The following is a 26647-nucleotide window of genomic DNA, read 5'->3' as shown; positions in this document are numbered from 1 at the left end:
AATCAACATTTAGGGGCGCCTGGGTGGCCCAGTGGGTTAAAGCCTCTGTCTTCAGCTCAGGTCATGATCCCAGATTCCTGGGATTGAGCTCCGCATCAGCAGGGAGCCTGCTTCCCTCTCTCTCTGCTTGCCTCTCTGCCTACTTGTGATCTCTGTCAAATAAATAACTTAATCTTTAAAAAAAAAATCAGCATTTATACATCACTACTGACCAATTTGTAGATTTTCTGTGCAAATTACATGACTGTCTCGATGATGTCAGTTTTTCCTTTTTTGGCCCAGGATCCTATCCAGGCATATACACACATTGCCTTTAGTCGTCATGTTATTCAGACTTCTTCAGTCTGGACCAGTTTGTCAGCCTTTCCCTGACTTTCATTCCCTTGACAGTTTTGACAATATTTGCTGGAAGCTTCCTGCAGGCAAGACTAGGAATGTTGTTAGTTTTTTTTAATGGCAAGACTGTGAGATGTGGGAAAAACTCACAAGCAAAAGTAAGAGCCCTTCCCTCTGGCCACCAGCAACTTGCTGGGTGAGACTTGGACAAGTTACTTGAGGTTTCTGGGATACATGGTGGGCTGTCCCACTCAGTATTATGTAACTCCATTTTATGGAGTTCCTGTAATTTTTGACTTCTCACTTGTTTATCTTGTTTCCACTTATACATGAAGAGCACCATTTAAACCTGTTTCCTCTTTGGGAGAAGGGACCTTGTCTCCCTTTGTTCTCCCAGGACCAGAAGAGTATTCCCATAGTGCAGACATGGTGAAGCAGGCAGGTACCGTCCTGCTCTCATGGTGCCCACGTTTTTCTGGGGAAGACAAAACAAAGAGAAGCACAAACTTCCAGGCAAAAATAAGTAAGTCACAGGAAGAAGTAGGCAGAGGGAATATAGGCAGTGATATTGTAGTAACTTTGTATGGTGACAGATGGTGGATACTTTGATGGCGGCTGCATTGATGGCGGTGAGCACAGCGTAATGTCTAAATGTGTATGATTGTCGAACCAACCACTATGTTGAACAGGTGAAACTAATATAATACTGTATGTCAACTACACTGCAATTAAAAATATATTGTAATAGCTTTATAAGGTGACGGAGCGTAACTAGACTTACTGGGGTCATTTCGTTATGTCTAAAAATATTGGATCACTGATGGACACCTGACATTAATAGGATTTGTATGTCAATTATACTTCAATTAAAAAAAAAAAGAAATAGAGGAGTACCAATATTCAAAAAGCATTCTTTAGTTGAGACTGCATTTAGCAAGGTAAGCTTCCTGGGACTTTTTCAGCGGGTTTGTACTGACATGACATCTGTTAAGGGCATAAATCATTTGAGAATCACATAAGCGTTACTTTGAGGACCTTTGTAACACAAGCTCTTGCAAAAGTTTGGTAGAATATTTACTCTCCTAGGCCAAATGAGTAATAAAAAGAGAATAGTGTGAAAAATGGGAATAATAATACCGAATTCAGAGAACTGTTCTGAGGTTAAAGGGAGTCACGATGAGTGAAAGGCTGAGGCCAGTGCCCGGTACACAGCAAATGCTATGTAATGGTAGCTGTTGTTTTGGTATTAAAATAGCCACTTGCCCAAATATCCTATCCAAACTGCCCTAGTGGTTTGCTGGTCACTAAGTCCCGCGGATCTCTCTCAGAGCTCCTTTTCTCTGCAGTACTGAGGTTAATGGAGAAACTTGCTCCTGTTTCTGTGCCCACATTGGTTGATAACAGCCCATCCACCTGTTCCTGCTGGGTCCCAGCAGACCGTGAGCCTTGAGGGCAGGGACCGGGTCATCAGCCCTCCCCACCCCCCCCGTTCAGGACAGAGCCTAGCTCTTTGTGGCTCTCTGGGAGTGCTAAAGGGCTGGGAGTGTGCCACCAAGGCGGAGATGGTTCTGCTCACTCTGCGTCCAGGCCTTGGCTTCTCTCTCCCCTCTCATCAATAAGCAGAGCTGCACCCTCAGCCCTCGCCTCTCCTCTAACCTGGTTCTCTCGCAAATCTCTGAATTTCTCTGAAATCTAATCATCTGTTTAGAGTCTCTCTTCTGAGCTCCTGTAATACAACTCCAGCTGCCACCTTGTTGTCCTATAGCCCCTTCAGTTCAGTGGGGCTGACTCCTCACAGCCCTCCGAAGTCAGTTTTCCCCAGCACTTCCTGGTTTCTGAGAGGGGAACCACCCATGGTCAGTACCCCGGGCACAGAGTCCTGGATTCACTATCAACTCCCCTTTTTAGACTTCCATCGTCTTACCGCTATACAAGCTAAGAATCTTTTGGTTGAAAGAAAATTCAACTCAAATTGACTTAGGTGTAAATAAAAAATTTCCTTACATAACTGGGAAATCCAAGGATATCCTGCTTCCACGCACAGATGAGTCCAGAAATCACTGGGAGTCTCTTGCTTTTCTCTCCCTTAGCTCTGGTTTCCTTTATGTGGGCTCCATTCTCAGGCAAGTTTGCTCATGTGGCAAGATGGCAGCCCACAAGTCCAGGCTTACGTCGTATCCTTAGCAACACCAGGGGCAAGAGAGCACCCTGTATCAGGTAATACAGAAAAACTCCCCAGATTAGCTTTTATTCTAACTGGACCAGGTGCCAATTCCTCAAGCAGTTTCTGGGGCTGGAGGTTCGAGGTGGAGAAAGTGATGCAGAGTACCCAGGTCTGGGTCTAGGGGTGGAGTTGATTCACCCCAACCATGTGGACAGAGAATGGGGTTGGAATGGTTGTCTAAGGAACTGTGGGTTCCATCTCCAGGAGGACAGAGGACTTATGCAGGGCAGGATATCAGCTAAGGCAACACCTGGCACAGTCTAAGAGACGGAAGATAAGGATCTGAACAGGTAAGCAATGTAGGCACAGAGAACAAAGAGAAGCATATTCGAGATACCCAGGAGTCAGAACTGACAAGACTCATATGAGCGTGAGAGAGAGGCAGGAATCCAAGATGACATGAATTTCTGGCTTAGATGCTCGGTGGGTGGCAGTGCCTTTCCTGAGACCGAGAAGAGATTTTAGTATATGTGCTGCCGAAGCGAGCACCAGAGAAGAGATTTTAGAAGAGGAAAGGTGATGACTGAGTTTGCATGCTGAGTCTGACGTGTTTATGGATCCTTAGGTAGAAACGTCCAGGGGATGTGACCTGGAGATGAATGTGGGGTCACCAGCCATAGGTGATGGTTGGAGTCATGGAAATGGGTGAAAATGAGCTGTGATGAAGGTACATAGTGAGAAGAGGGCCAAGATCTGGCAGTGGAAGTGTTTCACGGAGTGTGCCAGGAGTGGCTAATAGCCTCAGATACTGCAGAAGGTAAATAAAAGCTAAATTGGTCCATCTAATTAGCAACTACAAAGGAACTGGTGACTTTGGTGAGTAGTTTCATTGGAATGGCAATGGCACAAGCCAGGATTAAGGAGAATCAAGGGTGGACAGGAGCTGAGGAAGCAGAGGCTTAGGGCGAAGGCATCCATCCCTCTGAAGGAGCTTGGTTGTGGTGGAAGATAGGCCGGGACAGTGTCTTTTCCCAAAAGCACGTATTCTTTGTGCGTATCAGTCAACACCTCAGTTCTCTTCAGCAGCTTTCGTTTTAAACATGTTCCCGTCTGCTCCACATCCTCAACTAGACTCTAGTTCTTGAAGGCAGCCAATGACTTTATCTGTGTGAACTTCATTAAGACCGAACACAGTAAAAATAAAACACTCGATCGATAAAACATGGATTTGGAGCATGAGTAAAGGGTGTTCTTACCTCAGGGACCTGGCCAAGAGTCTTGGCACCTGACTCTCCAGTTTTTGTCCCACTCTGGGAGAGAAACGTGTAGCAACGGAGCTGAGGCGAAGTCCAAAACAGCTTCTCAAGCTAACACGCTACAAGTGGGCAAACGGTTCCAGGGCGCTGAGTCCCTGGAGGCCCTCGGTGTTTTGAGGGCTACCTGTAATTTACTGATTTGTGGGTGATAAAACAAGGCAAAAGGAGAGACCTGGTTTACACATATTCATCAAGCAGAATAAAATCTTTACAGTTCATCACAGAATCCTTAATGGTGGTCTGAATCTGGCCTGCCCCGGCAAGGCCGAGCAATCCCATTTAAAAGAAATTTTGGTGAGTGCTCTGAGCATCGAAAGTTCCAGAGTGGGCTTGGCTGCTTCTTGTACTGAAGAGGAAAAGCAGCACAAAATGGTTATAGGAGGCAATGTGACATCAGGAAAACAGCATTAAACTCGATAGCCAAAAGACCTGTGTCTTTTGTGTCTCTGTGTCCTTAGTTGGGGGCCCTTGGGCTACCTGTTCGATCTCTCTGAGGCTGTATTCTGATTTGTTATGAGGGGATAATACCTACTTTGCCAACCTCATTAACTCCAGTGACCGGCTCACATCATCCCCCTTCCCTCAGCCTTCAGTAAGAACTCAAACTCGGTATAAAAACACTACACAAACTACAGAGCAGGAATGGTGATTTTTAATGTGTTAAGCTCCAACTACATGCTTGGCACTTTGTTTATTCACTACCTGTTCACAAGCTACAACTTAAATCACCACTCACTTCTCTGTGAACGCCCCTCCCCCATACCACTACTGTCCTCTCCTCGGATCACTGGCGTCTGGGACATCAGACACTAGTTCTAGGGCAAGAGCCTCTACAGATCCCGATCTATTCAAACGACTTGGCATACTCCAACGTGCCTGATTGATAATTAATAGCATCGTCATCATCAGCAAATCCAGATGGCCACAAATCATGCTCTCTGGATGTAAAGTTCCCAGAGTCAAGCACTAGAGCACATGCAAACACAATGATGTAAGAATTTAGAACGAGCTGGTGTTGTGTGTTGGAATTCCAAGCACAAGGAATGGTACATTCCTCAGCAACACGGGTGAAGCCTGCAGGGAATTTTCAGAAATGGGAGACAGGAAAACTTTATAATGAACACGAGAATACAGTTAGTCTCAAGCAGACCAAAAAAAAAAAAAAAAAAAAAGTTATCCTGTGCTTGTTTCTGAAGGTTAAATGAAGTAGAATTTGGAGATCACAATGGGATTTGCAAGATTTAATTCGGCATTTAAATCATCATCTCCTTGCTGCTCCAGGAAAGTTATCAAATTAGAAAATGAGTGACCCTTCCTATTTTGCTTATGTCTCATCAACTGGTTTTCCCATCCCTCTGCTGCAGACGGTGATGATACAGCCCATTGTCAGTGTGGTTTTGAGATTCTTATAAATGGACTGACTTTAGGGATGCCTGGGTGGCTCAGTGGGTTGAGCCTCTGCCTTCGGCTCAGGTTGTGGTCTCAGGGTCCTAGGATCGAGCCCCGCATCAGGTTCCTTGCTCAGCAGGGAGCCTGCTTCTCCTTCTCCCTCCATCTGCTTACTTGCAATCTCTGTCAAATAAATAAATAAAATCTTAAAAAAAAAATAAGATAAATGGACTGACTTTAGAGGGCCTTAAAACGGACCAAGAGGTACAGTGTTAAGGACTCCTCATGCCTGAAGGAGCCAGATAGGGCCTTATGGAAGGGTGTTCTAGCTGTGCGTGTGTGCATGGGCCTAGGGCACTGTTACTCGGGGCAATCAGCTGGTGATGTCTGCTTCTTTTGAGCATTTATTAAGTATTGTTAATATTGTTAAGTATCGTTAAGTGTCTCAAACAGGAAAATAACATCTCCAGAAAAAGGAAAACAATGTTTGTACCTTTCTTTTTGAACTCAAAATGTTAACAATTACTTCCTACGGTCATTTAAAGGGCCGAGCTCACTGCAAATGCCATATTCAAGACAAGTTCATAGAGCAGAAACGCCCCACATGAACCATTCTCTGTATCCCCTCCTCCCCTGCGCCTCCCCATGCCTCCCCGGGGTAACTTTCAAAGCTTCTAATAAAACTCAACATATGTATTTAAGATGATGCACAGCACTTCTTGCACTGACATCAATTAGTTTTGGGAGGGGACCTTGCTTTGAATTAGTTTCAAATGACACGTCATGAAGCAAGCCTGGTCAGGGGGAGTTGACGCTCCGCTGCTCAGCCCTAGAGAACGGAGCGGCCGCCGGAAGCCTGCTTCTCACCTTGAGGTGCCCTCGAGCGTTCGCTGGGAACGTGCATCCTTGAGTCATGGGTGCACAACAGCGGCTGGTCCAGTCTGAAGGCACACGGAGTCTGTAATTATTACACTGAATTCCTAACTGGTTTGCTGGGTATGTTCAAACTCTACCATCAACATATTTAGATGACTGGGAGCTCAGAGTGAAGACATGCTAGGCTAATTCATATCAGACCTTTTGCAGAGGAAGCCTGTCTTCTACAGCCTTCCAAACGGCAGCATCTAGAAGATACTCCAAGGAGAATTTTTACTGTAAGCTGAAGGGTAAGTTTTAGGAAAGAATATTTTAGTGAGTCACTGAAAGCAACCTGGGAGAAAATCAGGCAACAGCACTAAACAAAGTGAATCAAGCACAAATACTAACTGTCCTAAGAAATAAACTATGAAGCACAAGATAAAACAACATATTGCAACTTTATTAGATTTTTCTATTTTACTGGCTGTTTGGACGCAACAAAGGCCTTAGTAACCTGTCCCTTCCACATCTTCAGGTATCACAGTACAGAACACAAAATCTGATTAGATGGCACCAGTCAACCTGTCCAACAGAACCACCGCCAACACCACAGCTGCGGTCATGTAAGGCTTTTGCAATAATTCAACCACAAACATAAAGATACTCAGCATTCTGTGCAGGTTCGCCACCGTGCCGTGCAAGACCTCACGCCGGAACAGTTTACCAGACCAGGCCTACTTACTGACAGCTCCCACAGGCGCCTTGTGCAGGTACGGCAGAGCTCTGCCTCACATCTAAGATGAGCAAAGAAGGAAGTCTATGGAAAATTACTCTGAGCCCCTATTCCTATACCTCTGCGCATGTGCCCTCCTCAACGTGTCCCATTATCCATTCATCTCCCACCTGGAAAGGACGTTGTGGGTGCTTTCCAAGTGAGAGTGGTGGTCAGGGTTTTGCTGGGTTCAGGGAAAGGGGATGGATGGGTGGGTGAATGGACAAACTGACAAAAGGAGGAGGGAAAGGAAACATTTGAAAACCTTATTTACTAGAACGCTCTTCATGGCTCAGAATATAAACAGAGCTTGCTGTAAAGAACTTCACTCTGCTGGCTACACACTTCTATGACTGAGTTAGGCAGTATCTTGATCTATACCCACCCGCAATACTAAAACCTGGGGGACAATTAGGGAGGACAGTGGGACTCCTCCCGGAAGGTAATGTTACAGGCCTGGCTCCCGAGAGCAGCAGCCGCCGCCAGCCCCTCAGGAACGGGCGGTTGCATCTGCACACTTGGGAGCCTACGGGTCTGGAGTCTGATGTCTGAGGAGCGTTTCAGTCCACCTCCATCCTATGGTGGGCAGTGGCGCTGGCAGCTGCGGTCAGTGTTCTATCCTTTGATGACGGCAATCGGTCTCAGCTTAATGGCCTTCTTGCTGATTCCAGCATCGTGGCAGGTGTTCACCACGTCTGTCACGTTCTTGTATGACTCGGGAGCCTGAAGGGGAGGAGATGAACACTGTAAAGTGTAATCCTTGAAACCATTAAACTTCATGTGGGATTAAAGAAATGCACATTAAAATAATACTGAGTTTTCTTTTTGGTGTGTGTATCAAACAAAGACAATGACTGAATTAAATGTTGGTAAGAGAATAATAACATAAACACTTTTACCTGGCTTTATATTTTTTCTGTATGTCTCATAGTTTCCCACTGAATATGTATTACTTGTATAACTAGCAAAAGCAGTAAATGTAACTGAATAAAAGACACACACAACACTAATACCCAACAGAAAGGAAATGCATCAAACCATTATCTTTGGTTGGTAGTTACTGGCCACTCCGATTTTCTTTATTTCTATAGTTGTCAAAATTTCTGGAATGAACAGCTATTACCTTCACAATAAGGCAAAGTTATTCAATGCACCTGTATTACCAACATCCTCTGTATGTTTGTGGGTCTATACACGGACACACACACTCTTCTGAGTTACCAGCAAGACCTCCCCCCTCCCTTCCCAGCCAGTCACTATCCTGCCATTCAGAACTAGTCTCATCACACATCTTCTCTCTCCCTGTTCACTGGAGCACAGCAGCTCCTCTCAGCAAATTTCCACAGGGCTCCATGCACACCCTTTGCTAGATCATCTCCCACTCCCTTCCAATTTCTAATTTTCACACCACAGTCTCTGGACTCCTTCCAGTGAGTCATGTGCAGAATCCTCTCCCTGCTGCCCTCTGCTCGGAACATTCCCTTCACCCTCTTGTTCTTGCGGAAACAGAGATCTCTTCTAGGGATGTCACTTCCACTTCTAACTTGCTCAAGTAGTAGCTATTTTCCCTCCTAAATGGGGTCCTGTCATTAGGCCCAAAAGTGCGCCAGGTGTCCATGCTCATCTTGGTACTTTCTAGACCATTCCCACTCCCTTCTAAGTCCTCGCCGGTCATCGGGGCTCACTCCCTCTTCTTGCTGCAGTTACCTAATAGACTCGGAAGCACTCCCTACCGTTATTGGCAGACTTCTCGCTCCTTGCTCAGGGTCACTCTATCCTGCTAAAATTTCAAATGGTTTCAATATTTAGCAAGAGGACCCACTCAGTATCTTGGCTTCTAGCTCCTTGACTGTCGATCATTTCCCTCCCAGCCAGGGCCATAACCCAGAACCTGTCATTACCAGTGATTACAACTCCTCCATAATCTCCATCTCAAGCACGCCGGGCTGGCGACCACACGTTTCCAGCTCACTCCCTCCTGTGCGCCGTCTCCATCAATCCCCTTAGCCCTGTGGGACGTTTAATCTCCCTGCAAGCACTCAACAGCCTTGCTTCACTTCCACTGCACTATACTTGCAAACCTGGTCGAAGTTAACTCAACATCTATTTCAAGCCTGCACCTGTACAGCTGATATGGTTGAAAAACACCCAATCACTGAATTTAGCACAAGGAGGCCCCGGCTGCTATGTGGGCACCCACCCAGAATCTGGCCAGGCTGATTACTCGTTCTCATACATGGTTATCTCCTACCTTCCCCTGCATTCTCACTCTTAGTTGCTGATACTACTTTCTACTACACTAAAAAAAAAGAGAAACCATCAGAACAGAATCTCCATATAATCTCACCACCACTTCCCTGACTACCTGCATCCTACCTTCTCTTATTAAGGATTCATTTTCTGAGCTCCTAGCAAGGACCAACCCCATCCACTTGGGACACTCGATCCCATCTCCTCTCATCTATCCAAGGACACTGCTCTAGTGATCCTCCCCCTTTTCTGCATCATCAATTTCTCCTCCAGATTCTTCTCATCTGCGTGCCAGATCACGTTACTCTTCTGCTCAAAATTCTCCAATGTCTTCCCACCACCTCACTCAGAGGAGGAAGAGCAAAAGTCCTTCTGTAAAGGAAAGGCAAGGACTCACACGATCTGGTGCTCCTAACCTCTGACCTCAGCTCCCCCTTGCCTGTTCTTGTCACAGGGGCCTCCCTGCTACTTCTCCAACGTCTAAGCATAATCTTGGGTTTCTGCACGTGGCTGTTCTCTCTGCCTGGAAGGCTTGCCCCTAGATACCTACATAGCCCACTCCCTCATTCCCTTTAGGTCTTCAAGTGTCACCACGCTACACCCTATTTAAAACTGTACTCACTTCCTATCTTTCCCTATCCCTGTCCCATTCGTACTTTATAGCACTTCCTGTCATCTAACATACTACATTTTTTATTATGTGCTAAGTTTCACAAGAAAGGGATTTGTTGGTTTTGTTCTCTGCAGTACCCCTAATACCTAGAATAGCACCTGACTATAGATGTGTACTATTTCCTGAGCGAACGAACAAATCATATGTAAAACACGCACAAAAGGAAAATACCAAATGTCAATAGAAGTGATCTCTGGTTGGTGGAATTTTAGATGTTTTGTTTTCTTCTTTGCATTTTCCAGAATCTCTTAATGAAACAGGTGTTATTCTTTATTTTTTTTTTTTTTAGGGAGGGAAGAGGGGGGCAGAGGGAGAGGGAGAAAGAGAGAAAGACAGACTCCTAAGCAGGCTCCATGCCCAGCACGGAACACAGCTCGATCTCACAACCCTGAGAGCATGACCTGAGCTGAAACAAACAGTTGGATGCTTAACCAGCTAAGCCACCCAGGCGCCCCATAAATAGGTGTTATTCTTTTTTTGGGGGGAGGGGAGATTTTATTTTATTTTATTTATTTATTTATTTATTTATTTATTAGAGAGAGAGAGAGAGAGTGCATGCACGCACAAACATGGGGAGCAGCAGGCAGAGGAAGAGGGAGAAGCAGGCTCCTCTCTGAGGATGGGGCACCTGATGAGCCTGCTTCAGGTGCCCCATACTCTTAAAATCAGAGAAAAAATTACTTGTTATTAAGAAATAAGGCTTTGTCATACTCTGTGACTCAGTAAGTCTACTCTCGGGATTTCACTCTCATTATTAAAAACAGCTGGCTGGCTTCAGCTAAGGTCATGATCCCAGGGTCTTGGGATTGAGAACCATATCAGGCTCCAGCCCTGCATCAGGTTCCCTGATCAGCAGGGAGACTGCTTCTCTCTCTCCCTTTCCCTCCGCCAGCTGCCCAACCTGCTTGTGCTTCCCTCTCTGTCAAATAAATAAAATCTTAAAAACAAAAACCCAGGGGCGCCTGGATGGCTCAGTGGGTTGAAGCCTCTGCCTTCGGTTCAGGTCATGATCCCAGGGTCCTGGGATCGAGCCCTGAGTCGGGCTCTCTGCTCAGCAGGGAGCCTGCTCTCTCTCTCTCTCTGCCTGCCTCTCTGCCTGCTTGTGATTTCTGTCAAATAAATGAATAAAATCTTTAAAAAAAAAACAAAAAAAAAAAAAAACCCAAACCAAACCAAACCAAAAACAGCTAGAAATAAGCTTCATGCATTACAACTTAATTTATAGTAGCAAAAATTTGGAAGCCACTTAAATGTCGAACATGGGCAGAAACTTACGGTCCTTAGCAGGTAGAATATTTGACAATCATTAAAAAGTGATGCTTACAAACAGTGTAACAGTAACATGCTAAATTAAAAAAAGAAAATAGCAAAAAAAAAGGGGAGAAAAAGAAATCAGAAAAAGGACTACAAAATGTAAACTATGATTATAACTAGTTTAAAAAAAAAAAAAGCATTCAGCAGAAAAAAAAGGAAGACAGTAAGTGTCCTAAAAAGGGAGGTTAACAGTTGTGTTAGGATACTGAGTTTCTGCACGATTTTTTCTTTACTCTTAAACTTTTAAAAAAAGTTATGCTGCTTCTAAAATTAAATATGTACATACATATAATTTAAACAAAATCTTGGCTCCCTTGTGAATCAAATAAAACCGTTGTCTTTTAAAATCTGCTTTCAAATTCTAATATATAATAGCTGTGCAAAAGAAAGTTTAAAATGAATCGGCTCAAACAATTTTAAAGTTTAATACATAGAAAGGCTAAGAAGCAGGGTGCCTGGGTTTTTCAGTCAGTTAAGCGTCTGCCTTAGGCTCAGGTCATGATCCTAGCAGATTCCAGGGTCCTGGGATCCAGTCTGGCTTCAGACTCCCTGCTCAGCGGGTAGCCTGCTTCTCCCTCTCCTTCCTGCTCACTACCTGTCTCTCTCCCTCTCAAATAAATAAAATCTTAAAAAAAAAAAAAATTAAGAATCATTCTTGAGACTTGCCTTATAATTATCTCCAAACAAAAGACAACGATAAACTATAATTGAGGTTATTTAAAAACAAACAAACATGGTATCTGATAAGCAATACCAAAAATTATGCTGTGTAGTAGCATAAATCACGGACAGTTTTATGCTGAATATTTATCAAAATTTCACTCACCTCTTCCATAACCAGTTTGGGTGACGCAACACGGATTGCGATTCCCATATCTGCCAGTTTGTCCAAGACATCCTGGAAATCTAAATTACGACGAGATTTTGCCCGAGACAATGCACGGCCCTACATTAGAAAAGAAATGAACTTTACTTTATAAATTCTGAGCTACAATTTATTTTCAACTCCAGCAATTATTTAATCCTTTGGAATTATATACCTTTTCCTTGACTTCTTTTAGAGTTAGAAAATAATCTTTTTTCTTTTTTATCAACCTTAGTTTTTTTGTTACAAATCTCATATCCTTCTAGAAAACAACTTTCCATCTATACAAAATGTTAAGTATTGAAAGATTTAGTTCTATATTTCTAATTACAATTATCAATTCAATATAAATAAATTGATTTTAATCATAAACAGTAAGTCTGTCATCATAAACACTTTGTGCCTTGTGATTTCAAACAATTTGGCACTATTGACACTTTGGGCAAGATAATTCTATGTCACGTAGATTGTTCAGCAGCATCCCTGGCCTCTGCTAGATGCCAGTACCAAAAGTCCCTACCCTTACTGTGACATTAAAAAAAAAAAAATGCCTCCAGGTGTTGCTAATGAGATGTGCTGGTTTTGATCACTGGGCTACAATGAGGAGTTTGGAGGCTGCTGGAAATGAGAAAGGATCAGAGAAAAAGGAAGGCTCAGATACGTTTGTTAGAGTCTGTCTTATGAGAAGGTACTCTGAGTTTCAATTTGCCACTCCATCATTAGCTAAGCACTCTCATGGCTCAGAGCAAGGGTTGGCAAATCGGTTTGTGGGCCAAATCTGGCCCACCACCTGTTTCTGCAAATAAAGTTTTATTGGAACACAGTAATTCCCATTGGTTTATGTATTGTCTGTGGCTGCTTTTTCACTTCAGTGGCACAATGGAATAGCTACTATAGAGACCATATGGACCCAAATATCTACCGTCCGGTGCTTTACAAAGTTTGCCAACCCCTGGCTTAGAAGAGGCAATATGGTGAAATAGGCGTACATCTATGCATGGTCTCTGATGTGCGAATCCCCCAAATCTTGAGTGGACCTACCTAGAAAGGAACAAATTATGCAAGTGACTAGGTCCAGTGAATCGCTGACATAAGCTGTGATGTGACCCTGCATCAGTCAAAGTTGTATTCGTGGGGCCAGTGTGGCAATTTCCCAGTCTGGATTTTGTGGGCTTGCAGAGATGGGCAACAGTCCCTTGCCCTACAATGACTCCATAAGGCAGAGATACTAGGTGACATTAGTTGGTTCACTAGACAGTATATATCATGAGAATAAATTCAGGTAGAAGACAAGACGGATCCAAACTTCAATTTTGTTAATGCCCAATCAAGTACGTTTACCTGTCAAAATGTAAAATGATGAGTAAACGGAAGAGAGCATTTCTAAGTCAGTTTGTGTTCCTTACCGCTCCATGACAAGTTGTTCCAAAGGTCTCAGTCATGCCCTGTTCAGTGCCGGTAAGAACGTAACTACAGGTGCCCATGGTGCCGCCAATGAGCACTGGTTGTCCAGTGAGCTGAGGAAGCACACAAAAATCAAACATATCACCATTTAGAAAAACTTCAGATGAGCTTTTTATGCCTGAGATTTACACCTCCTCTTGCACTGCAGGACTGTGGGAGGAACCTGGGCCTCTAAATACATTGCTTTCCCGGCTGTTACTATGACATTACTTTAATTCTTGGATAATTAAGAGGGAAGTGGAAAGGAACGAAAAATCTGAGGACTTGAAAGGCAGCAGAGACAGACAACACAAGAGCAAAGCCAAATTCAAATGTTTAGGGAAACGTCATTAGGAAGAACATTCCAGGACAAGGTACCTGACCTCTCCAGATTCCGGTTTCCTTATTATAGGGAAAATGGGAGCAGGCTACGGGCCCTTCTACCTCTACCACAGCCAGACAGCAAGAGGAGGAGGAGAGAGGAACAGACTGAGTTTAATCTTAATCTTGCCTTCCAATCATTCAGAGGCCTTGAAAAGATCACTTTTACGGAATAAAAGATGCCCCACTGAGGATGTTTTAGACCTCCCACGGCAGGCAGAGATGAGGTGGGAGTCACTGCTTCACAGAAGACGGGAAATCACCGTTCCCAGGAAGGACAGACCTTTCCCAACTGCTGCCTTTCTGTCTAAACTCGCTCACGTTCAGAACGACCTAAATCACACCCCACGGCTTAACACCGCAAATGGCTTAGTACATACTTGGTAGTCGACAGCGATGAGGGGATGGTGAGGAGGGAAAGCTCGGGTGGATCCCTTCCTGTGAACCAACAGCGTCCGTTCCTTTCCGTCCACCACGTGCTGCTCTACTTTGGCAATGTTGTGAGAAACGTCATAGATGACATGCAGGTCCAAGTCGTCAGGGGTTGTGTTGAAGACCTTGGCAAAAGCCTAAAAGGACAAGCGTATGTTAAAAGCAGCCAGAACCAGCTCTTCCAAACTCCTCTGGCTTCAGGTGGTCTGTTCCTGCGGGGAGTGAGGCATTCACGAGCTCAAGTACAGCACTGTTATTCATCTTCACATAAAATACAAAAACCATCTTTTACACAACATTGCAAATGCCACTCCGGAAATTCCAACTCTGACTGGAAAAGTGCTGGGCTACTCTTGACCCCACCCTTCAGAACAGCTTCTTCCTCAGCCGTCTTGCCTTCATGAATGCACGTCTATCCTATCTGATGCTCAAGGCAAATTCTAAAAACAATTTTGGCTTTTCTTCTTCTCCCATTCCCCACACCTGATACTCTGCTGATTTGGTTTAAGGAGACTTCAAAAGCCTGGATAGTTTGCCAATATTTCCAGTATTTATTAACATAGATTTTGAAAACTGGATTCTATAGGCTCTGTTTTAAACCACATCACGAGTAACAGAAGAACAGCTTCAACCGTACCTGACGGGTTAGGAACGTCATGGAGGAGCGGTTGACCCAGGCATAGTTCCCAGCAGCTGCCATCCCCTTCAGGTAGTCCTGACCCTCTGGGGAAGCGATCCGAGCACAAGCCAACTGCCGGTCGTTGACTATAATCTTGTCTCTCTTCATGGCTTTTTCCATAGCTACCAGCGCATCTAGACAAGACAGAAGCAAGTCTAAAGAGGCTGCTTTTCCCCTTATAATTCATATTTATTGCAGAAAATTGGGCTACATTCAAACCCATTTTTAAAAAAGCAAATAAAACACAACTTTTCTTTTGAAGTGTTTCTAGGTTCATCTATTTGCTTGGTCAAGACATAGTTACTGAGAATCTTCTGTCCGTGTTGTGTGACACAAAGTATGTGGGTTACAAAGCTAACACCTTCCCTGCAGGAACCTGGAAAGGCAATGAGAGGTGTACACACACAGCAACAACATGGTCTTAATTTCTCCTTTCCTGGCATGAGAATGAATGAACACAAGTAGTAAAATATATTTTATTACTGTCATGGTTTTTAAAAAATAGTATTTTAGTGATTTAACAGAAAAGAGTTGGAGACAAGTTGCTAGAAGAGCAGGAAAGTCAAATCCGTGGCCAAGCGTAGAAAAGTGCTCAGCAGAGAGTTCGGAATTACTAGTCAGTGCTCCATACATCTGCTAGATTAAATATTCTAATGGGTCACGCTGGCCCAAATTATTAAATTCCCATAGGATGAAATGCACACACAAGGATGAACTATGTAATACACAACTTAAGGTTTATAGTAATTTCCACGTGTCCATATACCTTCTCATAAATGCACAAATGCTTCCACACGTCCTATCAGTCATCCAGAGTGACCCTGCTGCTGTTCGCCCGCCTTCTGCTTTTGTCCATGCTCTTTTGATCATGAATGTCCTTTCTGCATGACTGTCCAAACTGCAAACAGTATGTGTTCAACATGCCACTTCCAATGTATTTTTTCTAAATGCTTTATATAGACTGCCTTATGGTATTTTACCAGGTATTACCTTTCATTTTAATTAATGCAATTATCTCTGTTTTGAGACACTGTGAGGGTGGGTCCTTGCCAATTTCATCACTGAATCCACCACAACACTTAATCTTGCAGTACAGGTACGTGAGACACATTTGCATACATCATAAGTGTATAAATGAAATCGTATATGTGAAGTATTTAATCTCCTATGACAACACCAGTGAAACAGTAAAAACCTACGCCGTATATAGTTCTAGAGCTTCCTCTCTGAAATCTCTATTTGGTTCCCCATAAATGCATGTTTGAGCACTGAGTCAAAAATGAGCTTGAGAATATACCTGTGGCTACTTGGTGGCCCAAGCCTCTGCTTCCACTGTGGATCATCACACACACCTGTCCCTTATGGTCGATGCCCATTTTCTTAGCTGCGTACTCATTGAAAATCTCATCCACAACCTGGATTTCTGCATAGTGGTTGCCTGCTCCCAGGGTCCCCAACTGCAAGAGTAAGAATGTCTGATAAAATGGCTTCTATTCCACTTTTAAGGATTTATTTATTGATTTTAGAGAGACAGAGAGAAAGAGTGCCAATGTGCATGCACAAATTGGGTGGAGGGGGGCAGAGACAGAGAGTCTATGAGTAGACTCCTCAGTGAACGGGGAGCCTGACACAGGGCTAGATCCCACAACCCATGAGATCATGACCTGAGTGGAAACCAAGAGTTGGACACTCAATGGAGTGAGGTGCCAGATTACTATTCTGCTTTTTAAAAATCCATTTAAAAAGCAAATTGATAAAATCAACCGATAACAAAAAATAATCAGTTTTATACAATAAAGAAATTTCTGAGCCTCAGAAATGCTTCATGCATTTAAAGCTATACACAATAAAAATATGGTAGAGTAGCTCCCGAAACTCATTGTATCATTACCTACTTGAGGTATATACAAATATGTATTGAAAGCTTCATAAACCCAAATTCAGACCATTAAATGGCTCATAGGACATTTTAAACGTGTGGACACAAGGGTCAAATTTTGGGATAAACTCCTGAGTGTGGATTTTTAAACAAGGTCCAAGTTCAAATGAGTTTTGAAACATCTATGAGTTTGCTGACACCTACCATTATCTACCACTGAAAGTACATCCTGTAAATGGAGTTGATAGAGGATTCAGGGACCGCAGCACGGAAGTGCTGGAAGAATCTTTAGAGGCTGCCTAGTTTTAACTACAGTGATTTTCAGATAAGAAAACCAGACTCGGAGGGATGCCTGGGTGGTTCAGTCAGTTAAGTGTCTGCCTTTGGCTCAGATCATGATCCCAGGGTCCTGGGACTGAGCCCTACATAGGGCTCCCTGCTCAGCGGGGAGCCTACCGCTCCTTCTGCTTCTCCCCTGCTTGTATTCTCGCTCTTTGACACAATCTTAAAAAAGAAAACAAAACAAAACAAAACCAGACTCAGGCAAAAGAGACTTGCCCACAGTCACAGTGAATTAATGGCAATGCCATCGCCACTAGCTATAGATTTCAAACATGTGATATATTCTTATCTCATGGATAAGACAAGGTATGTCTTCTCACCTTAGACTCCAGAAAACAGCCACATCTGTGAACTGTCCAAGTATGTACATATGTAATTTGGGCATACATTTTTTTTTAAAAAGATTTTATTTATTTATTTGACAGAGAGAGAGATCACAAGTAGGCAGAGAGGTAGGCAGAGAGAGAGGGGGAAACAGGCTCCCTGCTGAGCAGACAGCCTGATGTGGGGCTTGATCCCAGGACGCCGGGGTCATGACCTGAGCTGAAGGCAGAGGCTTTAACCCACTGAGCCACCCAGGCGTCCCTGGGCAAACATTTTTAAGCCTTATACTGATAGCCTATTTTTCTCCCATCCATTTCTAATTCAGCACATCTTGTTTTATGAACACCTGCAAGTTCCTAACAGCTTTTCAAAAGAGTAAGAATGTGGTATAAATAAATTTGTGTTCTTTTTGATATACTGTGAAAAACCTGCGGACATATATGCTACACAGAAGACAACATTTTCGCCTCAACAGAAGCGTAGGAAACCCCCCCTCCACCCAGCACACTGCCCCTCCCACGTGTTACCTGAGGAAGGCCTCTCTTCTTAGCCCGTGCGGAGACCTTGTTGGGGTCAGCCTGCAACATCCTTCCGTACTCCTCACAGTGCTCCTTGTCCTCAGCCCAAGCATAGCCTTCCCTCAGGGACCAGTCCACACCCATCTCCAAGGCCTCCTCCAAGTCTCTGAGGGAGTAATAAGGTCTGGTCATTTCACGGCCAAGACAGAACAAAAGCTGAGATGACCACATCTCAAAAGGGCAGAAGGAAACAGTCCATCTACTCTCGCCTATATACCAGGTGCTGTGCTAGATGCCATGTTTATGCTCTCAGCAACTCCAGTTTTTTTTTTGAGGAAAGCAGCTATGTACATAATTGCAATATAAAATAGTAGGGTCGTATTAGAGACAATTATAGTTCTTTAGACATTCATTCAGTCCCTTCTCTTTGTATCTTTTTTACATTAGATTTGCCTCTCTGAAAGGCAAAGAAAATTTCTGTCATCATATAACTGTCATCTCGCATACCACCATCTACCACTAACTTTACCACAGCTACCCCTTTCATTAATAATTTATGAAAAATTACAGCCAAATAATAAACCTATGTAAATGCCTTCAGGTGGCACAGGAGGAACTTGAAGGTACCTCTGCAGAAATACTACATGGTTTCAGCGCACATGCATCTGAAGGGGCACACATATTACATCCCCAGAAGGAAGCAGCCTTGACCTTCATCTAAGGTCTAGCCCTCCCAACACACTATCTGGAAGGTTAAGTGGTCAATGTCATCTCCCCACTATAGCCCATTTCAAATATTATTTATGATACAGGACAAAATTTCTATCTAAAATATTTATGAAAATCTTAGAATTTACATGTTCTAGGTACGCTTTTCAAACCAGGGCTGCATGTCAGGGACATGAATCACAGATCTTCCAAATGTATCCGTTTACTCCAAGTTTTTTTTTTTTTTTTTTTGCTGGAGGGGAGCTGCAGAATAGGTAATAGCTAGAAACATAATGGTATTAATGTGTGAACACATATATAATTGGAATGCAAAAGTCACATGAATTTTAAAGATAAAACAGAAGATGCCAAAGAAACATTCTTGTTAAGTACATGTTCTGCAAAGTTTAAGACGCACAGCTTTGCATGAGCCATGACGGTACCATCAATGGCCATCGAAAAGGCAATTATGCTGTGGCCTTCAGTTTCATTCTCTACCGCTGAAATATTTAACTACCTCAATAAATACACAACATTCAGTGCTATCATTCAAAAAGGAAGGCCGTGGCTAACTACAGGCTCACCGATAAGAGGCAGTTCAGAATACAGCCTCTGAAGCCAAAGGATCTTTGGTTTGAACCCTGACTTCACTTACTAGCTTACTACTTCTTTAAACCTCACTTTCCTTTCTTGTCAGTTGGGAATAACATTAAGGTTATTATCGAGATGACATGACATGACAGACGTATACGATAGCACAGCGCCTTCCATGTAGAAGTGCTCGATAACTGTTAGTGGGCCTTTTTCCATTATAAACTCGATTGTGTGTCAAAGCTGTTCTAATGAACGTCATGTGACCAATCTCTCTAATCAATTGGGGAGGGGGGCGCGAACCTCATATGTAAAAGAATAATTCATTACCACTTCCTGAAAGGTGACTGAACAATCCCCATCCCCTAAGCATCCTGCACTGGTTATGAATATGAGGGTTACGTGGCTATTTTCCTTCCCAATCTGTCTACTGGAATCTTGTCCTCTTACTTGGCACTCATGGGGATGACCCCTTTTGATCCCACGCCGACAGGAATGTGGTCGAACATAGCCTGGGCGAGCTGCTCCTTCACAGGCTGGACATCGCTTTCGTCTAAATTGGTTCTTAGCAAGCGCACACCACAGTTGATGTCAAAGCCGACACCACCTGCGAAATAGAGAAGTTAGTCAAAGATCAGCAAAACTGGGCAGCTGGGCAAGGTTACCTGTGGTTTCTCACCATTAACATGGGTTTGAAAGCTCTTCTTTTGAAGATCATTTTTTAAAAGCAGCCCACAAAGTAGGTAAAGTCTGATGACATCAAAACATTTAAAGTAATGTCCATACTATGGGTACTTTGTAGGCCAGGAAGGTGGTAACAATGAGTATCATCTAGACAAGGTTAAAAAAGATGTATACAACTAGACGTTAATCGTAATGATGATAATGAGAATAATCACTTACCCAGTATTTTCTAAGGGCCTTGTACTGTGCTAAATACTTTTCACAGCTTAGGTCATTTACTCCTCACAGTAATGCCACATGGAGTTAACATTACTAACATAACATGTGCCTGAGAATTAGCTGGGACACAGAGAAGACACATAATTTGCTGGCAAAGCGTTTCCGTATGTTTTGTAGCCAGTGTCTAAAAAGTGCCTGGCATATAGTAGAAGCCCAAATAATTTTCCATAAATGTATGCTTTACTTGATATTTTAATAGCCTCTGAGTGTCCACAATTCATCCTCTCAGTAAACGAGGGATGAGAAATGATAGAACATGAGACTGAGAGACGTCCACACTCTATTTCAGAAGGACAATGCTTCACCTCTGACGGCAGACGTGCACAGTGACCTTACCTGGGGACACCACTGCTTCAGGGTCATTCATATCAAAGGCTGCCATATTCCCGATAGCAAACCCATAACCTGAATGGACATCAGGAAGCCCAATAGACCGCTGAAAGAAAATTAGAAAATGAGATCCAGCTTTCTCAACCAGACAAGACCGTATTAATTCTCAAGTGGGTTCTGGGCCGAAGCCTTCCCCAAATCAAGATTCTGTTTTTTTGAAACCTTCTCTATTGGTGGAAATTAAGTGTAAAAACTTCTAATCATAAGGCTAAAAATAGTGGGGAAAAAACCTTTTTAATAAAGTCTCACCATTAACTAAGGAAACTGGAACAGAAAATCCTCAGTATGACACTCTATAGGAGGGGCACATACTAACTTTAATGTAGTATTACCTTTCAAATATTTATTGTTATAAAAAAAAAGATTTATTATTTCAGAAAGGGTGAGTGAGAGCAGGGTGAGGGGGTAAGGGAGAGAATCTTAAGAAGACTCCCCGCTGAGTGTGGAGCCCAAAGCAGGGCTCGATCCCATGACCCTGAGATTGTGACCTGAGCCGAAATCAAGAGTTGGAAACTCAACTAACTGAGCCACCCAGACACCCCCAAGTAGAATTACATTTTATTTTATTTTTTATTTTTTAAGATTTTATTATTTATTTGACCGAGATCACAAGTAGGCAGAGAGGCAGGCAGAGAGAGAGGAGGAGGCAGGCTCACCACTGAGCAGAGAGCCCGATGCGGGGCTCTATCCCAGGACCCTGAGATCATAACCTGAGCCAAAGGCAGAGGCTTTAACCCACTGAGCCACCCAGGCGCCCCTAGAATTACATTTTTAAAGACAGTCTTTAGACATGGATAACTTGTGGTCATGTCAGGCGAAGTGAAGGGAAATATCTGATTTATACAGGCCCTTAGTGTTGAAGCAATCACTGGCAAATGTAATCCGTTTGCTGGTATGAATACTGTACACTTGCTACATCTGATGCCTAGGAAAGGCCCCTGACCCAGGAAGAATGCAGGTCAATGCAGACACCTAGACACCTAAGAGTTCCTTACATGCAAAAGCCCTTTCTTTTCATTTTCCTTCCAAGTGCCAGCACAATAAATGGTATAAAGGGCTCCAAAAAATGCCCGTTGTACAGATTTCACACCTTCCTATGATGGTGGAACCTGAACGCAGGACTGTGGAGGGCCCCCACTTGTACCACCCAGGCCTACCTGTTCCCGCTACCGCCCTCCTTTCCCAATCATGCCTACCACACCTGTACTGTCCTTTCTTCCTCCCCACAGGTCTAACCCTTATACTTTTGTCTATTCTTTCTCCAACCATCCTCTTGAATGGGGCCAGAGTGAAACTTTCAATGGTGGCACGCTGGTCCAGTAATAACGCTGCACTGTGATGAAGAAACAAGACAACAAAACTACTTCAAAGATTTTCAAATGCTTACAGGTTCTAGCAAAAAGCAACCAGAAACTGAGATGTTATCCAGACTCAATTACAGTTTTAAACTCCATGGTTATTTCTGGAAGTTTGAAGGTCACTGTCTGAGTGACACCACTATTGGTTAGGCGTGGCCATTCATCCACTCAGAGAACTTTGAGTCTAAGAGAAAATATAAATGATTCAAACTCTGAACGAGGACTCACATGAACAATCCCAGGCAGGGCTGCCACATTGCCAATTTGTTTCATGGCTGGCAGGAAGCCACCGACACCTGAAGACAAAAATTCAGTATTAGAAAAGGGGACGCAGTTGATTTTTAACATTACATATATTCGTATGTTTCTAGCTTGCATGATACAAAGGGGTAGTGGCCACGACTACCAGAACAACAAAGCAGGAGGACGTTTGGGGTGAAGTGGGAAGGGCACCTCATCAAGAGGGGAGCGCACGTCTAAGAAGGTAGTGAGGCAACCGGAGTAATCACAGACACGCTGTCCGTGTCTGTGCATACCACAAAAAGGTTCCTGGCACACATGGTACTGAGAGATGTGAAACAACTAATAAATGTTTTGTTGCTGACGTAAAAACGAATTCTTTCAATAGTTGTATTATTTACCAAAAAAAAAAAAAAAAAAAAAAATCAGCACTGGTTTTACTCTAAGTGACAAAGGCGGCAATGCAGAAGAGCTGGGACAACGCTGGACTGAGAGGCGGGGGATACGGGGCTCTAGCTCTGGTCTGTCACTTGGTCGTGGTGTCATTTTAGGCAAGTCAGGATGTCCTGGTGGGGTGAGGGGTGGGATTTAGATTGCTGAGCCAAAAATAAAAGGGTTAAATTCAGGTTCCACTGTAATACCATCATGACCATTAGAGCATTACATTAGAGCTTTATACACTCATCCCTAAACGTTGCTGCTGTTCTGCAAGATAAGTGTAATCAACTCCCCTTTACAATGAGATTAGCTTAAGTTCAGTGAGGCTAATCAAGGTTACTGGTTAAAAATGCAGACTTTGGAATCAGACACTCTTGAATATGAGATTCACCTCTGTCACCGAGAAGCTATGCGAGGGGACTAAATAAAACCCCTTAATATCACTGAGTTTTGCCTTATACATTTGTAAAATAGAAATAACATTTTCCTCTTAAAATTCAGAATTACATGAGGTAATCTACATAAAGTGCCTTGCAAAGTGCGTGGCGCATAGTAAGTGCACAATAAATGGCAGCTCGTTATTACTGTCTAAGGTGAGCTGTGAAACCAACCAGGTCCACCCAGCTCCACAGTTTCTACAAAGCCAGGTGGCCAACAGTGGGATCACCAAGGTTTTTGGTCTCATTTAAAAGTTTTGATTATTATCTGACAATACTTTTGTATTTTTAAATTATAACTGAGGCACCACTGTCTTGCCACAGGGAAAATGTTGTTTATATGATCACATGTAGAACTCTAAGGTACTTACCACCACCCCGACAGGCATTCCTTAATTCCTCAAACATTAATTTTTCCAGAGCATCATTCACATAGAAAACTCCTTCAACCTGGTAAGAACGAAAAGGAAAAACTATGAGCACATGCCCACGATATACAGGCACTGGATAGCATACAAATACTATATATATTATTTATTTTACTTTACTCTTTATAGAACACTTTCTCATTACCTTAAGCAAGCAGAAAACTTCCTAACAAAGACTACGAGATGTTCCTATCTTTAAATGTCTTAAAAATGTATTCTGTAACGTTCACAAATTGTTTATTCTCCTACTCTTAAAGCCACACTTAAGAATTCAACAGGAATTTTTTGCACGTGTGATAAAGAAGTCTTGGAGCACCTGGGGGGCTCAGTTGGCTTAGGCATCTGCCTTCAACTCAGGTTACGATCCTCAAGTCCAGGGATGGAGCCCCTCACCCCACTCGTGCTCTCTAATAAAACCTTTAGAAAAATAGAAAAAAGTCTTCTAACTATGCTCTCACCAAGGCCAAAAGTCCTACTACTCTTGTGCTTCTAAAAATCAGTGGGTCTTGATAAATAGATGAATCAAGAGTAAGATTCTAAACATAAAAATGCAGTCATCTGACCTTAGTGCATTTTTTCTGTGCCTGAGACAACAGCACATTATATTTTATTTTGTCCTATGCTCACTTATAAATCAATAAAGAGTAAAAAAAAATTTAACATGTAGCTACACAGCTGTGTGCTTAGTTCTAGAATCTACACAATTTTAAGAAGCTAAAGGAGCTTGACAAAAAATACAAACGGCAATGAAGGATGTAATTATGTAACACCTAAGGCAAGAACAGAGATCGAAGATTATAAAGGAGCTGCCCACTGAGGGAGAAGCAAAGACTTAACAATCACCTGGACAAATTTCTTTCTTTTATAAGAAAGAGGACCTCTGCTTGAATAACACCAGTTTAAGCAAAATGTCTCCAGTACTATTTTCTATGGAGCACATTTTATTTTATTTTTTCAGAGCACATTTTATTAATTCACCAAACATTTACTGAGGACTTACTATGTTTTAGGCACTGTACTGGGCACTAGGGGAGGCTCCCCATTGAGCAAGGAGCCCCGTGCGGGACTTGATCCCAGGACCCTGCAATCATGACCTGAGCCGAAGGCAGATTAAGCGCTTAACTGACCGAGCCACTCAGGTGTCCCTAAGATCCTGTTTTTGAGGAATTTCCAGCCCAGGACTAGAAAATTTAAGGTGCAATGAGGCAAGCACTACGATAGGAAAGTGCTATAGAAAAAACTGAGGAAGTGGCTCAGCAGCCTAGGGAGCCGGGGGGAGGCTTGACTGGCGCTCACTGTTTGAACCAGCTCTTCAAAGACAAGAGACATCACTGAAGTTGCAAGACATTGAGGAGATATAAAGGAGACACAAAAATGACATAAATTTGGGAGGGGGGTGTTTTAGGAGAAAGGAACTTTTAGTGCAGCACGTGGGTCTTACTGGAGATTAAGTAGGATAGATATGGTAATTATTGTGAAGTTCACTCATCTCTCAAGTACGGGAACAGAATTCAAGCTTAGCACAAAGGTTAGTAACTTTAAGAGTAGTACATTGAGATTTCAATTCTCCACTCTTAGGGTAGAAGTGCTAGTCAAGTGTACAAACAGTGAAACCGTAACTGCCAATGGCAAGATGAGATTTGCTCTTGGGCAGAATTAGCAGCAAGTGTGTGTATCAAAAGTGAAGCCAGAATCACTACCAGACATGGGCCGTGAGTTATCATGACCATCCTGTCATGGTTATTTCCTATTCCCTCGTTCAGGGAACCAGATTCCATAGACAGAAACTGGTTAAACGGAAAACAGCAAAAAGGCCATGGCCTTTTCCTTCTCTCAGTGTCCAGCTCTGCTCATAGGGGACACTCAGTAAGTTCTGATATTGAGTAAAAGAGTGGAGTGGCTATCTGGAACTCTTACCAAAACACAGACTCACAAACCTTTCAATACACTTACAGGGCACTTTAAAAGAGTTCAAAAGCTATTTAACAACATATGCCCCCGAACCCTGCAAACGACTGTTTTCTTCACTTTAATGGAAAATAATAGACACAAATGGCAACAAAGCCTGCGAGAGAGAGTGAACCCAGGCTTTCATACTCCCAGTGTTGGGTTCCAAGTCTCCATCGGGAATGCATCATTCCGACAGAGGAAAGAAATAAAATGGGTATCAAGTCCTGGCTGAGCTTACTAGGTGGCTAGAGGAAGCTGTGTCACCAACCCATCCTTAGCGAAGTGAGTATTCAAAACAAGCCACCCTGCCCTGTGAATTTTCTAGACCGCTGCGAGAGGCAAAGACGTTTTATTGAACGGTGAATGCTAATAACTTGCTTCAGCAAACAAAGGTCTTGTAAACGTCACCCAGGTGGCCAGCATGACTCAGGAACGAAGTCCCATCCCAGCGACTCCACCCGGGACTGGCTGGGCCACCGTGTACAACTACCCCTCACGTCTCTAAAGCTCGGGAATGTAACATCTTGCGGTGCGTTTCTGAGACTTCGACGCGAAAGCGTTTTGCAAGCACGAATTTCGCATTCACTTGGGATTCCCCCGCAACGTTCCGCTTTGGGGACCTTTCCCGCCGGGAAAGGGGGCCGGCCGGAGAGTGGGGACGGGGACGGTCCCCGCGCTAAGCCAGGAGTCGGGGAGAACCAGGGGGAAGGCCGGGCCGGGTGGGCAGGGAGGCGCCACGGGCCCCCGGGAAGGCCCCGCCACGGGCTCCTGCTTCCCCGCCTCACCTGCATGTTAGGCACGAAGCCCTTCTTGATTCTCCAGCAGTTCTTATTGATCTTTTCCAAGAACTGCAGCTCATCATTATAACTGCGACTCATGGCGGCGACAACGGTGGCGAAAACTCCCGGCTCCCCTTTGAAGAGACGCTGCCGCGCTGTCCCGCTGCCTGAAGCACCACCTTCCGGAAGCCAAAGCGCAGGCGCAGTAGGCTCCGCCGCAGGATGGGCGACGGCAAGCGTCGAGGCTCGAAACTCATGCCCCCCCCAATCGCTTTTCTCTCGTTAAGTTAGACTGCCCTCTAGTGTTTATCTTTTTTGGATCTTTACTAGCCCTCTTCAGGCTTAAAGCTGAACTAAATGCTGTCGTTTTTACTGAGTTTGTAGTCATCCTTTGTTTTGGAAGTGCCTTTCAGCACTTGAAGAACGCACT

The 26647-nt window shown here is 43.6% G+C and overlaps 1 protein-coding gene across 1 annotated transcript; it reads right to left on the bottom strand.

Annotated features, from left to right (window-relative positions):
* Positions 1 to 6502: 6502 nt before the first annotated feature.
* On the bottom strand, positions 6503 to 26402 carry RTCB (RNA 2',3'-cyclic phosphate and 5'-OH ligase). The gene is made up of 12 exons (XM_080812486.1): positions 26224 to 26402; positions 23432 to 23510; positions 22174 to 22241; positions 20534 to 20633; positions 19685 to 19841; positions 17945 to 18101; positions 16170 to 16329; positions 14831 to 15006; positions 14142 to 14330; positions 13344 to 13454; positions 11899 to 12018; positions 6503 to 7558 (listed from the first exon to the last, which is right to left on the bottom strand). Exons 1-12 carry the CDS (start codon positions 26314 to 26316, stop codon positions 7451 to 7453), a joined length of 1518 nt encoding a protein of 505 aa, XP_080668612.1. The 5' UTR covers positions 26317 to 26402; the 3' UTR covers positions 6503 to 7450.
* Between the last annotated feature and the right edge of the window lie 245 nt (positions 26403 to 26647).

This window comes from Martes martes (assembly GCF_963455335.1).
Source record: "Martes martes genome assembly, chromosome: 8".
Taxonomy (NCBI): Eukaryota; Metazoa; Chordata; class Mammalia; order Carnivora; family Mustelidae; genus Martes; species Martes martes.
This window is presented reverse-complemented; position numbering and strand designations above follow the sequence as displayed.